The sequence below is a fragment of the Engystomops pustulosus genome, chromosome 1 (assembly GCF_040894005.1).
Source record: "Engystomops pustulosus chromosome 1, aEngPut4.maternal, whole genome shotgun sequence".
NCBI lineage: Eukaryota > Metazoa > Chordata > Amphibia > Anura > Leptodactylidae > Engystomops > Engystomops pustulosus.
Window position 1 is genome coordinate 238,805,672 of NC_092411.1, and position 15,565 is coordinate 238,821,236.

A 15,565-nucleotide genomic window follows, 5' to 3' on the forward strand; every position below is an offset into this window, starting at 1 on the left:
TTTACCTTTAAACAAGCTATAAGTAAGAGTACGCAATTGTGAAAGTCAGTATTGTCAACTGCTAGTCTGGATCTCCTCTTTGCCAGTGAAAAGAGACCCCTCATTCACCAATAGCTTCACTGAGCCTATTCACTGATCATTGAGGCTGAAACAGTCAATGCACTGCTGAAGCTATTAGTCCACCAGGTAACTATTGAGGCAACAGCGACTTTTTCATCTGGTTTTGCAACTAAAAACCCCTTTAAAGAATTAGAAACATATTCTCCTTTTGAAGTTTTATTTCTACAACAGCTACAACAACAGCCGGTCGGTTTTTAAGTGGGGGACCGCCTGTATTTAATATTCATCTTTTCTGAGACAATAATCAACTCATCAAATTAACATGGGTACATATGTAGTCTTCCTTTTTTAATTAATGTACTCTAATAATAATAATAATTTTTCCAGGTATGGAAACTTAAATTCTACAAACACATTTTCTTACTATTTTATATAGGCTTTAAAAAGTCAATTGAGAAGGATTCATTTTTATAACCCCTTAATGACCTGGCCCTTTTTTGTTTTTTCATTTCCATTTTTCAGTCTCCACCTTCAAAAATCTACAACTTTTTTATTTTTATGCATAAAAAGCTGTGTGATGGCTTGTTTTCTAAGTAACAAATTGCACTTCATAGTAATGGGATTGAATATTCCATGCAATGTACTGGGAAGCGGGAAAAAAATTCCAACTACAGTGAAAATAGTAAAAAAAAGCATTTGGCCTTTTTCTTGTCAGCTTTGAATTTACGGCTTTCACTCTGCACCACAAATGACATGTCTACTTTATTCTGTGGGTCGGTGCGAACATGGGGATATCAAATTTGTATAGGTTTTATAATGTTTTCCTACATTTATAAAAATTAAAGCCTCCTGTACAAAAAATGTTTGTTTGATTTTGCCATCTTATGGCGCTAATAACTTTTTCATACTTCAGTTTACAATGCTGTGGGTGATGTCATTTTGTGTGACTTTTGATGATGTTTCAATGCTACCATTTTTCAGACTGTACGACCTTTTGATCACTTTTTATTGAATTTTTAATACCATATATACTCAAGTATAACCCGATCCGAATATAAGAAGAGGCCCCTAATGTTACCACTAAAAACTGGGAAAACCTATTGACTGAAGTATAAGCCTACGGTGGAAAATGCATTTGTCACAGCCCCCCCCCCCCAGTATATACGCAACCAGCAGCCCCCCCAATATAAAGCAGCCAGGAGCCCCCAAAGTATATAGCAGCATCCAGCCACCACAGTATATAGCAGCCCCCTGCCCTGTTTTACAGCCAGCAGACCCCCAGTATATAGCAGCCAGCAGCCCCAACAGTATATAGCAGTCTGCAGCCCCCTGGTATATAGCAGCCAGCAGCCCCACACAGTATATAGCAGCCAGCAGCCCCCTGCCCCGTTTTACAGCCAGCAGCCCACACAGTATAAAGCAGCCAGCAGCCCCCCCCCTCCCGCAGGTCTTCTGTTCGATCTGTCCGGCAGTGGCAGCATGTCTGTGCGGTGCATAGCTGTGAAGTCAGCCGCTCTGACATCAGAGTGTGAGCCAGCTGCCAGCCCACACAATACTATTGCAGCCATGGCTGTCAGAGCCTGTGACGTCGCACGGAAAGGTGAGTTTTAACTTTGTCTTTTTTTACGTGAATATAAGATGGTTGTGAGTTTTTCAACACATCTTTTTTGTGCTGAAAAACTGGGCTTATACTCAAGTACATACAGTGTTTTTCAAAATGGCAAAAAAGTGCTATTTTCGACTTTGGGAGCTATTTTCCGTTATAGGGTTAAACACAGTAAAAAAAAGGTATTATATTTTGATAGATTGGGCATGTTTGGATGCAGATACCTAATGTGTTTATGATTTTTACTGTTTATTTATATTTATATCAGTTCTAGGGAAAGGGGGTGGTTTGATTTTTTGTGTTTTTTATCATTTTTTTTAACTTTATTTTATTTTTACTTTCACTTCTTTTCAGCCCCTTAAGGTATTTTAACCATAGGTTGTCAGATCGATCCTACCATATACTGCCATACTACACTATGGCAGTATATGGGAATTCCCCATCTCATTCATTAAAATCCGTGCATTGTAATGAATGGGTTAAAGCGAGACAACCTAGGGTCTTTGGAAGACCTGGGCTTTGTTGCAATATGCAGCAAAAACTTGCCAGCTACATGTACCCACACCTGTAATAATACGGCGTGCGTCGGGAAGGGGTTAAAAAGTAAGAAATCTGCAAAACTAAATTATGTCTCCAAAACAGGCAGTCCCCGGGTTATGTACAAGATAGGTTCTGCAGGTTTGTTCTTAAGTTGAGTTTGTATGTAAGTCGGACCTGTATACTTTATAACTGTAACCCCAGTTAAAATTTTTTTGGTCTCTGTGACAATTGGATTTTAAAAATGTTGGGTTGTCATAAGAACCAGGATTAACAATAAATCTTAACAACAGACACCTGTGATAACTGTTATAGCTCTTTATTATAGCATAGGACTAAAGTACAGCAAATTACCAAAATCCAGAGGTCTGTTTGTAACTAGGGGTCGTATGTAAGTCAGGTGTTCTTAAGTAGGGGACCATCTGTACTATTCTTTGAATTTATCCACAATACCTTTTTCATATATTTTATATTTTTAATATATGTATGAAAAGACAGTGTAGAAACAATAAAAAACAAAAAAATTGGTTTTATTTAAAAAATATTGTTATTCTCTTACCATACCAGTTCATTTTACTTATTTAATCATTAAATCATTTAAATCATTAAATCTTTAAATAATTTTCAAAACATTTGTCTCAGTTCTGAATCTTTTCAGCCTGAGCAAAGGTTGCTCCAATTGTCCTGGAAATTGGGATACAACCTTGTCTAGTTCTCTAAATCACAGATTTTTATGCAAAGTTCCCATCAAAGTTCCCAAATCTTTTCATCTTCCCCCTCCTTAAATGGGTATTCCTACAAAGTTTCTTAAATGTACTGCGGATAACAAAACAACACATTCTCTAACTTAATGTAATTAAGAAAAATGCAACATTTCACAGATATAATTCCAACCTGTCTCCATCAGTCCTGGTGTACACAATCTTGGTTGCCCCTGGACCGGACCCTGGATCTTTTGAGATTAAGGTCAAGAGGACCTATTGCTCTCCTGTCTGATGCTGCACTGAGCAGCACTCTGCCACTAGCCCCCACTCTTGCATTCTAGGATGAGCTCACACAGAGACTTCTTGCTACAGGCAGATAAGGTCATTATCCAGGGACGGGGGAGGGATGGACATAGCAGAACTGACAGTATGTAATAGATGTGATAGCAGAGCAAAGAATTTCATGTATAATATGTATCTTATAGATCATGTCTCATCCGCTTATTTCCCTTTCTATATTTCAGATACTTGTGAATATTCAGAAGCTAAATGAAAATGTATATAAAACTGGACCCTGACAATGTAACCAGATTGTCAGTACAGAGAACTAGAGGAATCATGAAGGGTCTGCATAGAGAGTCCCCGGCCACACTCTGGGATTTTTCCATCACTCAGCAGCAAAAAACAGCAATAAAACTGAGTAAAATTGTAATTGTAAACATTACTAGGGGATTGCAATTTGGGGATTTTCTTTAATGGGCAAACTCCTCTAAGATCTGGGTTAACAGGAGTAGCTGACCAAATTTAAAAAAAAAAATTGCCTGAAGTTAAGCAGAAACTGTTTAGAATATTTTAACTTGAAGCACTTCCTGGAAATGGCAGATTTGTAAAAAAAAATGAATATATTCACTTATTACTAAATACACTTTAAAGACATCCTATCACCAGGTATTACCCCACTAAACCCCTCAGGTAGTGTATGAAATGCCCTTTCTAGGTTTCTCTCTTTTATGTGTAATCTCACCTGTTTTCCTATTACAAAACACTCCCCCCAAGGTTATCACGTGACATGCTTTTGTGTCATATTAAAGGTAAAGATCTCATCTTTCAGATCAGTTTGTGGCTTTTGTATGTACGCTCTTTCAAAAAATATATAAAACATTAAATGAGTAGTATTAGAAGTTTAATAATATTGTACCTGATATGGCTTTTATGACCATGTGTTTATATGTATCTTGTAATCTGAACCTGAATATCACAAATCAACTATCCAATTTTACAAAATTACATTGACACTCATATTAAAGTGTATCACTTTTTAGGACAAAAGGGGCTTTTCCAACATATAAAGCAATAGAAAACTATAAATGGTAGAAAATAAGTAGGGGTTTCACGTCTGCGCCTGCTGTCTCCTCTAACCGTGCTGGTAGGATTAGAAGACACTGAGTTTTTCGTCATCCTGCAGTCTGAACTAGGTTCTATGGCTGTCTGACCTGGTGTCTACCACTCCCCTCATTGATTCTGTCCTTGCAAGAGTTAACACTGTGGATCTGTAATTGCTTACTCCTTCCACCTGTCGCAGGGCCTAGGTTCCCTATAAGTGTCCAGTTTAGCTTTGACTCCTTGCTGGTCAAACTGCTATCTTGCTGTGTTCTCTAGCTCTAGCCCGCTGTTGCCGACTCGGATTGTATACCTCGCCTTATTGTGTTTGTTTGTTTGTCTGTATTGTTACGTGTTCACACCTTACCCAGGGAGGGAACGTTGCCCAGTTATTGGCCTCCATTTAGGGGGGACCCAATAAATAGGTAGGGACAGATTGGGGGTCTCAGTGTCAGAAAAAAATGCTAAAGGAACTATACCTTTATAGTCCACATAAATAATATTTGCTGCATGATTTCAGGGCACACAGTCCCCTTCATCAGGTAGGTTAAAATAGATGCACCGACAGAAAAACAAAACATGTGAGAGATGTTACACTTTAATAATCAGTACATGTGGACCATCTGTCCCAATTGCCCTTTATTGTATAACATTACTTCCAGTTCTATTGCCCCGGCTTATCTTAAAGATATATCATCACATGTACTAATTGTTACAAAAAGCCTATATGGGTCCATATGATAGTTGAGAAGAAAATGCAATTTTTACTATACAGAATTTACTTTGTATTACATTTGGACCAGTATCTTGGGGGTTAAAATGTGCCCTTGATAAATTCTTTTAGGGGTTCCATTTACAAAATGGAGTCACTTCACACATGGGGGTTTTCTGATAGAAAATGTATTTGGGGTGTAGTTTCTAGACAGCCAAAACAGAAATTGACATCCACGTGTGAGGTATTGCTGTACTCGGAAGAAACAGCCCAAAAATTTTGAGGTGTGTTTTACCTCTAATACACTCTGAATGTGTATGTTTTATTGCTAAATAAGAATATTCTTATAAAAAATTTGAAATTTAAAAAATTCAAATCCATTTTTGTTTGATTCCTGAAAAAGAATGAGAGTTAACAGACTTTCCAAATGTTGATTTGAATAGTTTGAGACATTAAGTTCTTAAAATGGTGTTGTAAACTGCTGCTTTCATTGGAGAGGTAAGGTCTGGCAAAAGGGTTGGGACTATCCTAGTAAGCCACATCATATTACATATGGGTTGGGAGCCCACAATATGTGACTCCATCTTCACCCACAGCTTGGTAATATGATGAAATGCAAAGGCAGCCCAGCCCTCCTTTTGAAACAGGTGATCTTTACTTGACCTAGCACACATATATTATACAGTAAGTGCTGTGAGACTTCAGAGTCTCTTCTCAACTTATACTTTCCAACAAATATTGTAAAGAATCACTATGAAAAAAATATTCATAAAATATTCACACATTTGACCACATAATGTCATAATAAAGCAGGAATTTATGAAAACATAGCAGAAACTTAAATTTTGGTTTCATGTTACATACTGTAAATTGTATAGGGAAGACATTTTCAACATTGTTTCAAATATATCAATTGATCGAGTACTGTGTGATATTCAGCATATGATCTTTTAAACTCTATTTTCATACTGCCAAATAACCTTACAAATAAAAGCAACTTGCAAGTTTTAGAATAATTTTCAATTTTCATTAATTTAATTTTAATTTTCTCTAATTAATTTACCATTTTTTTTCTATGCCCTTTTCCGGCCGTTTTACTTTGCTGTAATGTCTTATTTTATTTGTATAGATACCCCATGATTTGTAAAGCAAAGTGAGGGAACTCAGCATGTCAGTTCAGTCCCGCGGTGCAGCGTTCGGGCAGTGCGTTCCCGGCAGCATGCGTTGCGAGTGTGATGCGAGTTCATCGCATCACACTCGCAAGTGTGGAACGGGCCTTACTTTTATCATATTGTTATTTTAAGAAAGTAATAAATTGTGTGAAAGGATGGTGCTGGCTGGCATTGGGCAGCATGGCACATAGAGAACTGGGGCTCTATCAGTATAGCCTGGTGCACTGATAAGTTAATTTCCATAAATATAAAACTGGAAGTTTCTCTAAAATACAGAGTATTATGGAGTAAATTTCCACTGTCATGCAAAATCCCTGATCACAATGTTTATATTTAACTCTTTAGCAATAAATTATAAAGAAAATAATAATAAAACATTAATAACTTGATTTCTAGAAAACAGACCACATCTGAAACTTACCTTTCTAGACTGTATTTCTTTCACATATAATGGAAGAAGAAATTCAGATACACCTTCTAGTCTTATTCCTTTTTTGGTAACTCTTAAATTTCCCATGCCATCCTGTTGAGGTAAAGTATATTTTAGTGTTTTAGTCTTTGTAGTAAAGCATGCATGCCAACAAGTAAACATGTACAGAGACCTTCTTCAAAAATATGCAACAGTTGCTAATCTGTTCTATCCTATCCCAATTATATGTATAGTATAGATAAGCCTGCTTTGGAACCCTGTATTTTGCCATGCTTGCCCTAGGACTCTGCACCCTGCCAGTCTGCTTTGTAGTGTACTTTTGATGCTTTGTCCTTGTTTTGCTGTTTGTGTTGGCAATAAGTATTTTTTCTTATAAAACATTACATATATATTATAAAATATAGAAATATACCGATATCTATGAACTTTAAATCCTTTCTAGTTCAATGCCATCAAGTTAAATGAGAATGGAATAGTTGAAGCAGCATAAAATCATTTTATTTTGTGTACCGGACTATAAGGCGCACAGGATTATAAGGCGCACCATCAATAAATTCTTGCTAAAACATCTAGGTTCATATATAAGGCGCACCAGATTATAAGGCGCATCTGATTATAAGGATGAATGACCAGCAGGTGGCAGACCTGTGCACAGTTCAAGGCAGCTGTTGTCTGTAGGTACGGTTCATATATAAGGCGCACTGGACTATAAGGCGCACCTTTGATTTCTGAGAAAATAAAAGGATTTTTTGTGCGCCTTATAGTCCAAAAAATATGGTATTTTAGTGTGAAGTATATTTGGCAGAAATGGTTAATAACACATAAAAACACACTTTTTTGTAAGGGGTCAAATTTGTTGCTTCTAGTTTACAGATGTAGGGATGCTAAAGTAAAGTGTAAAAAAATTTATTGTGTGAAAAGCTAGATTTGATATTACTATATCATGTGTCAGAGCAAATGCTTTGGTTTATTTTTTTATAAACAAAAGTTAATTATTTTTAATTATGCATGATGTAGTAATGCTGCAGTTGTTTGGAGAGCGCTCACTGGCTGAGCCCTCTCTATAGTCAATGAGCGTTTTCTGCATATCGCGGATGTAAACTCCTCGATCACTGTCGACAAGCTGCAGGTGGCATTAAAAAGCTGGTGGCACATGGGAGCCACCATGTTGGCTTAGATTGTCGCATCCTGTGGCGTTATTGGGGAGCAGCGATCTGTTGCTATGACAGCTCGTGTCGTGGAAAGCCTACATATGTCTAGGCGTGGTCCAAGGATTTGTGCTGCAAATTGTAAATTTTTTTAATTAATTCAAAATACACTAGGTATTTAGAACAAATAATGGACATATCTTTATTAATTATAGCAGCTTTTTCCATATTGGAAAAGATATGAGGAAACAAGCTTAGTAGCCCATACTCAAAGTAATTTTACTGTATATTTCATTGTATAAAGACAGAACCCAGAGTAAAATCTGTTCATATAAAAACAGCTCATAAAACAAGACCACTACTCTTGACACTTCTCTCCTGATGACACAAGCCACCACTGTGATTTAAATGACGAGGCATGTGGTTTACTCGGTGGTTTACCCAACGCAACCCCTCAAGGAAAATAAGGCCCAGTACAGTACCCCTAAGAAAAATAATGCCCAGCACGGTCCTTCTAAGAAAAATAATGCCCAGCACAGTCTCCCCAAGGAAAATAATGCCCAGCACAGCCCCCCAAGGAAAATAATGCCTAGCACAGTCCTCAAAAAAAATAATGCCCAGCATAGTCCCCCCAAGGGAAATAATGCCCAGCACAATCTTCCAAATGAAATAATGCCCAGCATAGTCACCTCAAGAAAAATGATGCCTAGCACAGTCCACCTGAGAAAAATAATGCCCAGTACAGCCCCCAACGCATGACAGAAACACCATAATTTCATATTAAGTATGCAAGCAATGCGCATATACATGTCTGTGCCGACAATGCTTGGAAGACTCCAGGGAAGAAGCCCGGAGGAACAAGGAGAAGAAGACCTGTGGGTGGCTCCGAAGGGTTACTACTAATTTTTTTCTACTTTATATATACACTTGAATATAAGCCAAGTATTTCTGAAACCAGTTCCCTATAGATCAATGCCACTAAATCTATAATATTCTCAACCAATAATCATAACTTTGGATTGATATAAAATGAAAGTAAATTCAATACATAAAATATTTGATCCTCACCCCCATTAATACATATCCACGTTATATACAAGAGAAATTATATTTAGGTTTGAAATCAATTTTTATTTCTTAGATAAATCTTTATTCTTCCAAAATAAATTATATCCATATGAGTTGTTATGATCATTTGCAAATAAAATGTAACTTTATTACATATTAAAACATTATTTATGTTTACATTTTCTAAAATAAAACAATCAAACAATTTAAATAACTGCAACATAAGAAATAAATAAACTGTGTAAACTTTTCTATAAAAGTACATCAAGTAAAGCAGCCCGAGGACAAAACTTTGACTTTCTTGGAATTTATTTACATGCATTTTTATAGAGGAAGGATTATCTGATATAAAGATTTAGACCTGAAGTGAATAAAGCAAGCTGTAAGTACAACCTTGGTATTCAGTCATTTTTCTCCTTTACTTCTACTTAAAATGCCATTTAGTTTGTAACTTTGATTTACACAGAACTTTCTTATATTTATTGGCTCCTTTTATGAATATCTCTCTACATCAGACTGCTATGAAACAGTTTACCTATGAGAAATTAATCTTACTTTTTAATATATGTATTGTATTTTTTTTATTATATAAAACTTTTTAAATAGAATCCCAATGTAGATATAAGTCTCAAACAAGAGCTTAGGCACATGTGTCCCATGGTAAATTCTTAAAATTAAAGGAATGGATAGAAATTCATTTCAGAAATTTTGGTCTGGACCCATTAAGTTGTATGACATATTTACAGGGACCTCCCAGCAAATGCAAAAAGGTAATAGGGCAAAAAGTTATGAGGCAGAAAAAGCATATATAAAGCCCCATTTCGGACAGTTGTGTTGGAATTCAGCCCCATGCCACTTGTTAAGGCAGGAAGCAGGTGGCTAGCAAGTGGGCAGGGGTATGAATACCCTGGTCTGCTGTTTTTGTTATAGTCTCTGTCTAAAAACCAGCGGAGACTATAGCTTACTACTTTAGTCCTTGAGCCCCATAGAACAGGGGGATTTAAATTAGGACACGTGTTCAAAACATCAGTCTTAAAAGATACCTCCCAGTGTATCCACACAAAGAGCAAACCATAATACAGTATTACAGAACAATATTATCTCAAAAATCTTATGACCGACATTTCAGGTCTTGTCTAGTCAAAAAGAAAGGTATTAAATGACATAAATGATCTGTAAACTATATTTCATCCCTTTTAATATTACTCAAACTTCAAAAACTATTTATTTCTTAATATTATATTTAATTTCAGATTAATTAGTTGATAAAAAGAGGTTATAAAAGATCTAACTAAGCAACACTTCCAAGCACTAGTAAGAAAAATACACGAATATAAATAGAGAGATACAAATAATTGTATTGATATAATTAAAGAAAACTGTCACATCTTCTGTGACCATGTCTATTTCTAATATTATCAACAGATTATATTTTTGACCTTCAGTACAAAAGGTTAATTTGGAATTAAAAGTGATAGATTCTTTTTTCATAGATAAAAGTAGAATAATAAGGTATGTTTTAGCCAGTAAATAAAAGCTAAAACTGTATCAGGGTTCTTAACTGTTCACATTGCTTTTTATTCGCCAACATTATTATATGAACTATTTCAAAGTCATGTTTTATTCAAGGTTTTTAAAAAGTGAAAGAATCATTTAACACAACTACTTGACAAAGTATTTTACAGTATTTGTGCATTTTTTTTCCTGTATTGGTCATGAAAGACTGTGGCTACATTAACAATTTTTTGGGGAAAAGAATTACCATAAAGATTGAACCAAAAAAAAAAGTTTCACAAAAATTTAGGTACAGGAAATGGTCGGCACAAGGTAGGGAGTAAACACAGATTGCCCACCTGAAGGCAACCGCCATTTCACACTGTATCGCGCATCTTTCGGCCTTGCAATACAGCGCAAAAAGGCTGTTGCCTTCTTGTTGGCCTTTACTCCCTCCCTTGTATGTCCTGTAAGTAAGCACTTGTTGTTGATGTCATAATAAAGAAAAAGAGATTTTAACAGAAGACCGTTGAGTGCTGTCCATTTCCTGTACCTATATTTTTGTGATATTTCTTCTGCTTGGCCCTGGCCCTGCCCTGTTTTTTTGTGTACAAAAACCTGCAAAAAGAGCATTTTTTTTGACAAATTTAACTATTATTTTGCATAATTCTGACATGAAAATATCTCTCAGCGAATGAGGCATAGTCATAGTGGGTAGTGCCGTGATCGCTTTTATATGCTTTGTACAGAAATCGGGTTTAATTTGCACAAAAATCCTGCCTTGTTACATATTTATTATGGATATTTTTGGGCAGCTTTGTAGCAATAGGAATATGTTTGTTGAAAGTGGGAGTAAAACTAAGTTCTAAAGTCCATGACAAAAGTCCTTTTTTGTAGTATTGACAAAATATGAGAACCAAATTAGCTATATGTATCTTTATTAGAAAAAGTAAAGAAGGATTAGAGGAAAGAAGGTTCATTTATGTTGAATATAACCTTCCTTTGTTTTCAAGAGATATAAAATGCTGTCTACGGTATCTGTCACTAGCTTACCTCCCTCTCCACAATGAGAACACATGCAAATAAGTCTCTTTATGTTATGAGGAGAAAATACAATAAAAAAACAAAAAAGTAGTCAAAACTCATTTGTTCGAATACAGGCTTCAGTGTCATTCGGCCTGTAAAGTAAGGCAGTAGATGTGCTACTGGCTCCAATTTTTCACTTTAGCTTGCATTCTGTCCTGCAGAGGTTGGAACTTCTGGCAGACACAGATGGAGAGGTAGGAAAGACATGGACATTGAACCCTAAAGCTAAAATCCCACGCTGCCCCTACATAATTGCTCTCTCTGTACCAAAGTGAAAACACAGAGACACAAACCGGACAAAACCAAGAGGACCATACGGTACAGAATCAAGAGGCAAACAGTTGATTAGAAGACAAGCAGTGTGCCAAACAATTCAAGAACACTGGGTGGCACTACTGAGTGTATGTAAGATTACACAGGATGCTGGTCTCAATATTTAATTAGAATCTCTGTAAGGGGGTTACCAGCATATGACATGCGAATCGTGGATTGAGGGAAGTTGATAGGAGTACTGTGGCACTCTAAATTCCCAGCGTAGATACATCCAAATGTTGAAAACAAGTAATGGAATGGCACTCACCACGGTGACTCCTTTGAATGCAAATTTATTTGTGCATACTCACAAAAAACAGGATGTGCTAGTTACAATTCATGGGGAGGGGAGGACGCAGGGACTCACAAAACGACAAATAGGACAGCTGTTTCGCGCACATGGCGCTTCATCTGGCTTGCCGATTCACACATGTAAAACAGTGTGGCCATTTAAACCCACTAGCCACACCCCCTTTCCTGGAGTAGTGGATTCTATTGGTGAATCCACAAATTGATATTACTTCCTGGTAGGGCTACGAGTCGGTGCCTTGGAATTTTTAAATAAACATGCCTGATATGTCTAATGCAATTACCGGTTGCATGATTGCGCTGTCGTCCGCTCTCACTCGGCTAACAATGGCAGAGATGTGGCGCGCTCCGCCACATCTCAATTCAAGATACAAAGGTCTAGAAAAAGCCTAGCAGGCTCCAAAGAAGACTTATAGCAATTACTGGAAAGTGGAAAAACATAGCTCTTTTTAAATATATGAATTCTGGTCCAGAAAGTCATTGAAGGAGGCAACTATCAATCACAGCTAACTTAAACTTCTGCAGCCCAGAACCAGTCTTCACCTCAACTGCTTAAAAAAGGATTTCTTGCAAGCCAATATACAGTATAAAAATGCATTACATTTATTTCATGATTCAATAAAAAGGTAATACCAACTTCACCAACTTCCTTTTCTTTTATCATCCATAATTAATGGTGAGCAAATTGTAAGTTAGCGTCTAGCAGTTCATGGAGGAGTTGGGCAGACATCATGGAGCATTAAAATCCATTTAACTGAACATAGATCAGCAATTAAACAGTTACTTTCTTCAGACAGTTAAAAAGACAGATGGTGCTATATATGAAACATTAGTATAAGTATTTTAAGGAAAAATCACACAAGATCTATGATCTTCGCTGGTTTATCATTGAACAGATAGAAGGCACAGATAGAGTTAACCTAGAACCGAAACTCCTCCAAAGGGAGGTATATTAGATTACGGAATTGCACACCCTCCATCCTCATGGTTAAATGAGCAATGTAATTTTAGAGTGTTTTTGTGAATGAATTTCACTGTATGTTGCATGGATAGTATGGGCAGTTCAGTTAGTCATAGTTTATAATAATAATACTAACTATAATTTAGTAAGATAGAGTTAGAAGGAGGAATGATTAAAATTGCTATAAATATCTATGTCAACCTCTACTGTGCATGCCTGAAGAAGGAGGAGTTACCTCCAAAACGTCACGGTTCACACCTGTCTGGTCCATGGATCTTCAGGAACTGCTAGACACTAACTTACAATTTGCTCTCCATTATGGACCACAAAAGAAAAGAAAGTTGGTGATGTTTTACCTTTTAGTTGAATCAGGAAATAAATGTGATTAATTTTTATACGGTATATTGGTTTGAAAGAAACCCTTTTCTTTGAAGTCAGGCATTGATCTATAGAGAGCTGCCTTCTTAAAGGTAGCACAGCAGCCAAACATTTTACTTTTCTTATTCTGGAAACCTTATTTTGCATATTTCTCCATCCAGAATTAAACTTTTTTATCTTAAATTTAGGGTAAAATTTAAATGTTTGGGGTAAAATAGTAAACAGTAGTTCTGCTAAAAAAATTAGGTTTGACAAGCTTTTCTTTTTTATATACAAGAACCCTCTTTTGTAATTCAAACAGTAAAAATATTTGATGAAAGGAAATTCAGCCCAAAAATTGGGAAAAAAAGTTTAACAGTACACACCATAAAAACTAAGGACATAAGTAAGGTATATTATTGTTCCACTGTCAGTAGGAAGTAGGATGGCTACCAGAGAAGCCAGTTTCTGCTGAATTTATTAAGCGTGAATGTTCTGTAAGTGTGATTCCGCAATCAATTGATTGAATTTTGCACTCATAATTCTAGTGGATAGGATACCTTGATTACACACCATTTTTGCATAGGAAGACATTAAGTCAAAGGGCCAGAGACAGTTTGGGCTCAACTTCTCCCTCCACCGTAAACACAGCAGATGTTTACTTAAGGGAAATCAACCACTGCAAAACCACTGGTGCTGTCTGTCGCTAGTCTTGACACGCTGGGATCACCTAGAAAACAAACTTACAATTAAAAGCATGGAGTGCAGGGACAAGATGTTTGGTTCTCTCTCCAGGCCTCTTGCGTGAAGTCACCTCCCTCTCTGGATCAAGATGAAGAGGAGTCAAGGTCATAATTTGTAGTTTTTTTGTAGTGGTTGATTTCCTTTAAATGCAGCTGGCAATGTTGCCAGTAGAATTTAGACCGCAGTGACCTTGTGTGCCACCATTTTGGGGAGAATCCTTGCTGCTCCATGATGTCATGTTAGTGCCAGGGTGCATGCAGTCAGAAGTAATTTTAATGCTACTGGCACCTTTGCCAGCACCATTAAACACCCACAATCGGTGCCAGCCAAAGCTTTAATTCAAATTTTAATGGGTCAGCTCATTACTGTATGAAATGTAATTTATTTATGACTTAAAAAACTATTTTTTGAAGACTGGATGAAGCTACTAGATGCAAGATATACAGTATGTTTCTAGATTTTAACATTTAAATAACCGTATCATTAATTATCAACAATACTGTGTTATCATAAAGAAGCAGGCAATATTCTAATACAAATAAAGTATGTAAGAATTAATCTAAGGATGTTGTTCTGCTGTCAGTAAGTGAATCATAAAAAGGTATAAGAAAAACCATAATGAAACACCAGGTATTCATACTTCAATTAAAAAAAAAATCCTGACTAATGAGGGCTCACACCTACAGAATCTCTATAACAGCACAGAAATAGGACTAGATACACCACTATCGAACATTTTGTTATATCAAATTCCAAATTTTCACTACCTGAAATGACAGTTTCCATGGCAATTTGCAAGATAGTAGCAGTTGTAAGACTTTATTTTAAATAAGGGTGTCCCAAAATAGCTACAAAGTACAAGAAAGAGCTCACATCAAAGATAATAATATAATCCAAGCACCTAATTAAATTTTTTTGGAAGAGCTAGTTCTTTAAAGCCATCCAATTATAGATTATTGGCTAAATATCTCCAGATTAGGTAGATTAAATATTAATAATGGTTCATGATTAAGATGATTTGATTTTAGATGTTTTCTACTTATTTAATAAACCATCATCAAAGTTTTTAAACTAGACCCATTAAAAAAATTTTGATATATTACATTTAAATCTCTAGACACTTTCCCAAAACTTTATAAATTTATTTCTTTAGTATATATGCTGTGACTCAGGCCATATCTCCGGCATCTCCATCATTCCTTTGACAGCATATAACACAGGAATGAGGGAGATGAATAACACACACCCCTTTTGACTCTCTGTTCCATATGGCAGGGTGCCAGGTAGGCATACAAAGTTCATTTTGAATAAGAATTATGCGTTTTTAGCCATAAACAGTGTGATAATAGTTAACATATTGCCATGGGAACCTGTCATTAGGTTTTTTTTAGTGAAAATCTGGTGACAGCTTCCCTCTAAAATGTAAAATTGTCTGTAATGATCTAAGTGTGCATTCTGAAACAGAGAAAAAGAACACAAAGGGGC

At 36.2% G+C, this 15,565-nt stretch overlaps 1 protein-coding gene across 12 annotated transcripts in view; it reads right to left on the minus strand.

The window, feature by feature from the left end:
* Window positions 1-15,565, minus strand: part of SGCZ (sarcoglycan zeta) — a 498,244-nt gene that overhangs the window by 94,720 nt on the left and 387,959 nt on the right. For 11 of the 12 annotated variants that reach the window (XM_072122046.1, XM_072122062.1, XM_072122038.1 and 8 more), the window contains one exon: window positions 6,593-6,694. The exons of the other annotated variant lie outside the window; for it this stretch is intronic. In XM_072122046.1, coding sequence (XP_071978147.1) covers window positions 6,593-6,694 — 102 coding nt within the window. The remainder of the gene's footprint in view (window positions 1-6,592; window positions 6,695-15,565) is intronic. 12 annotated transcript variants of the gene reach the window in all.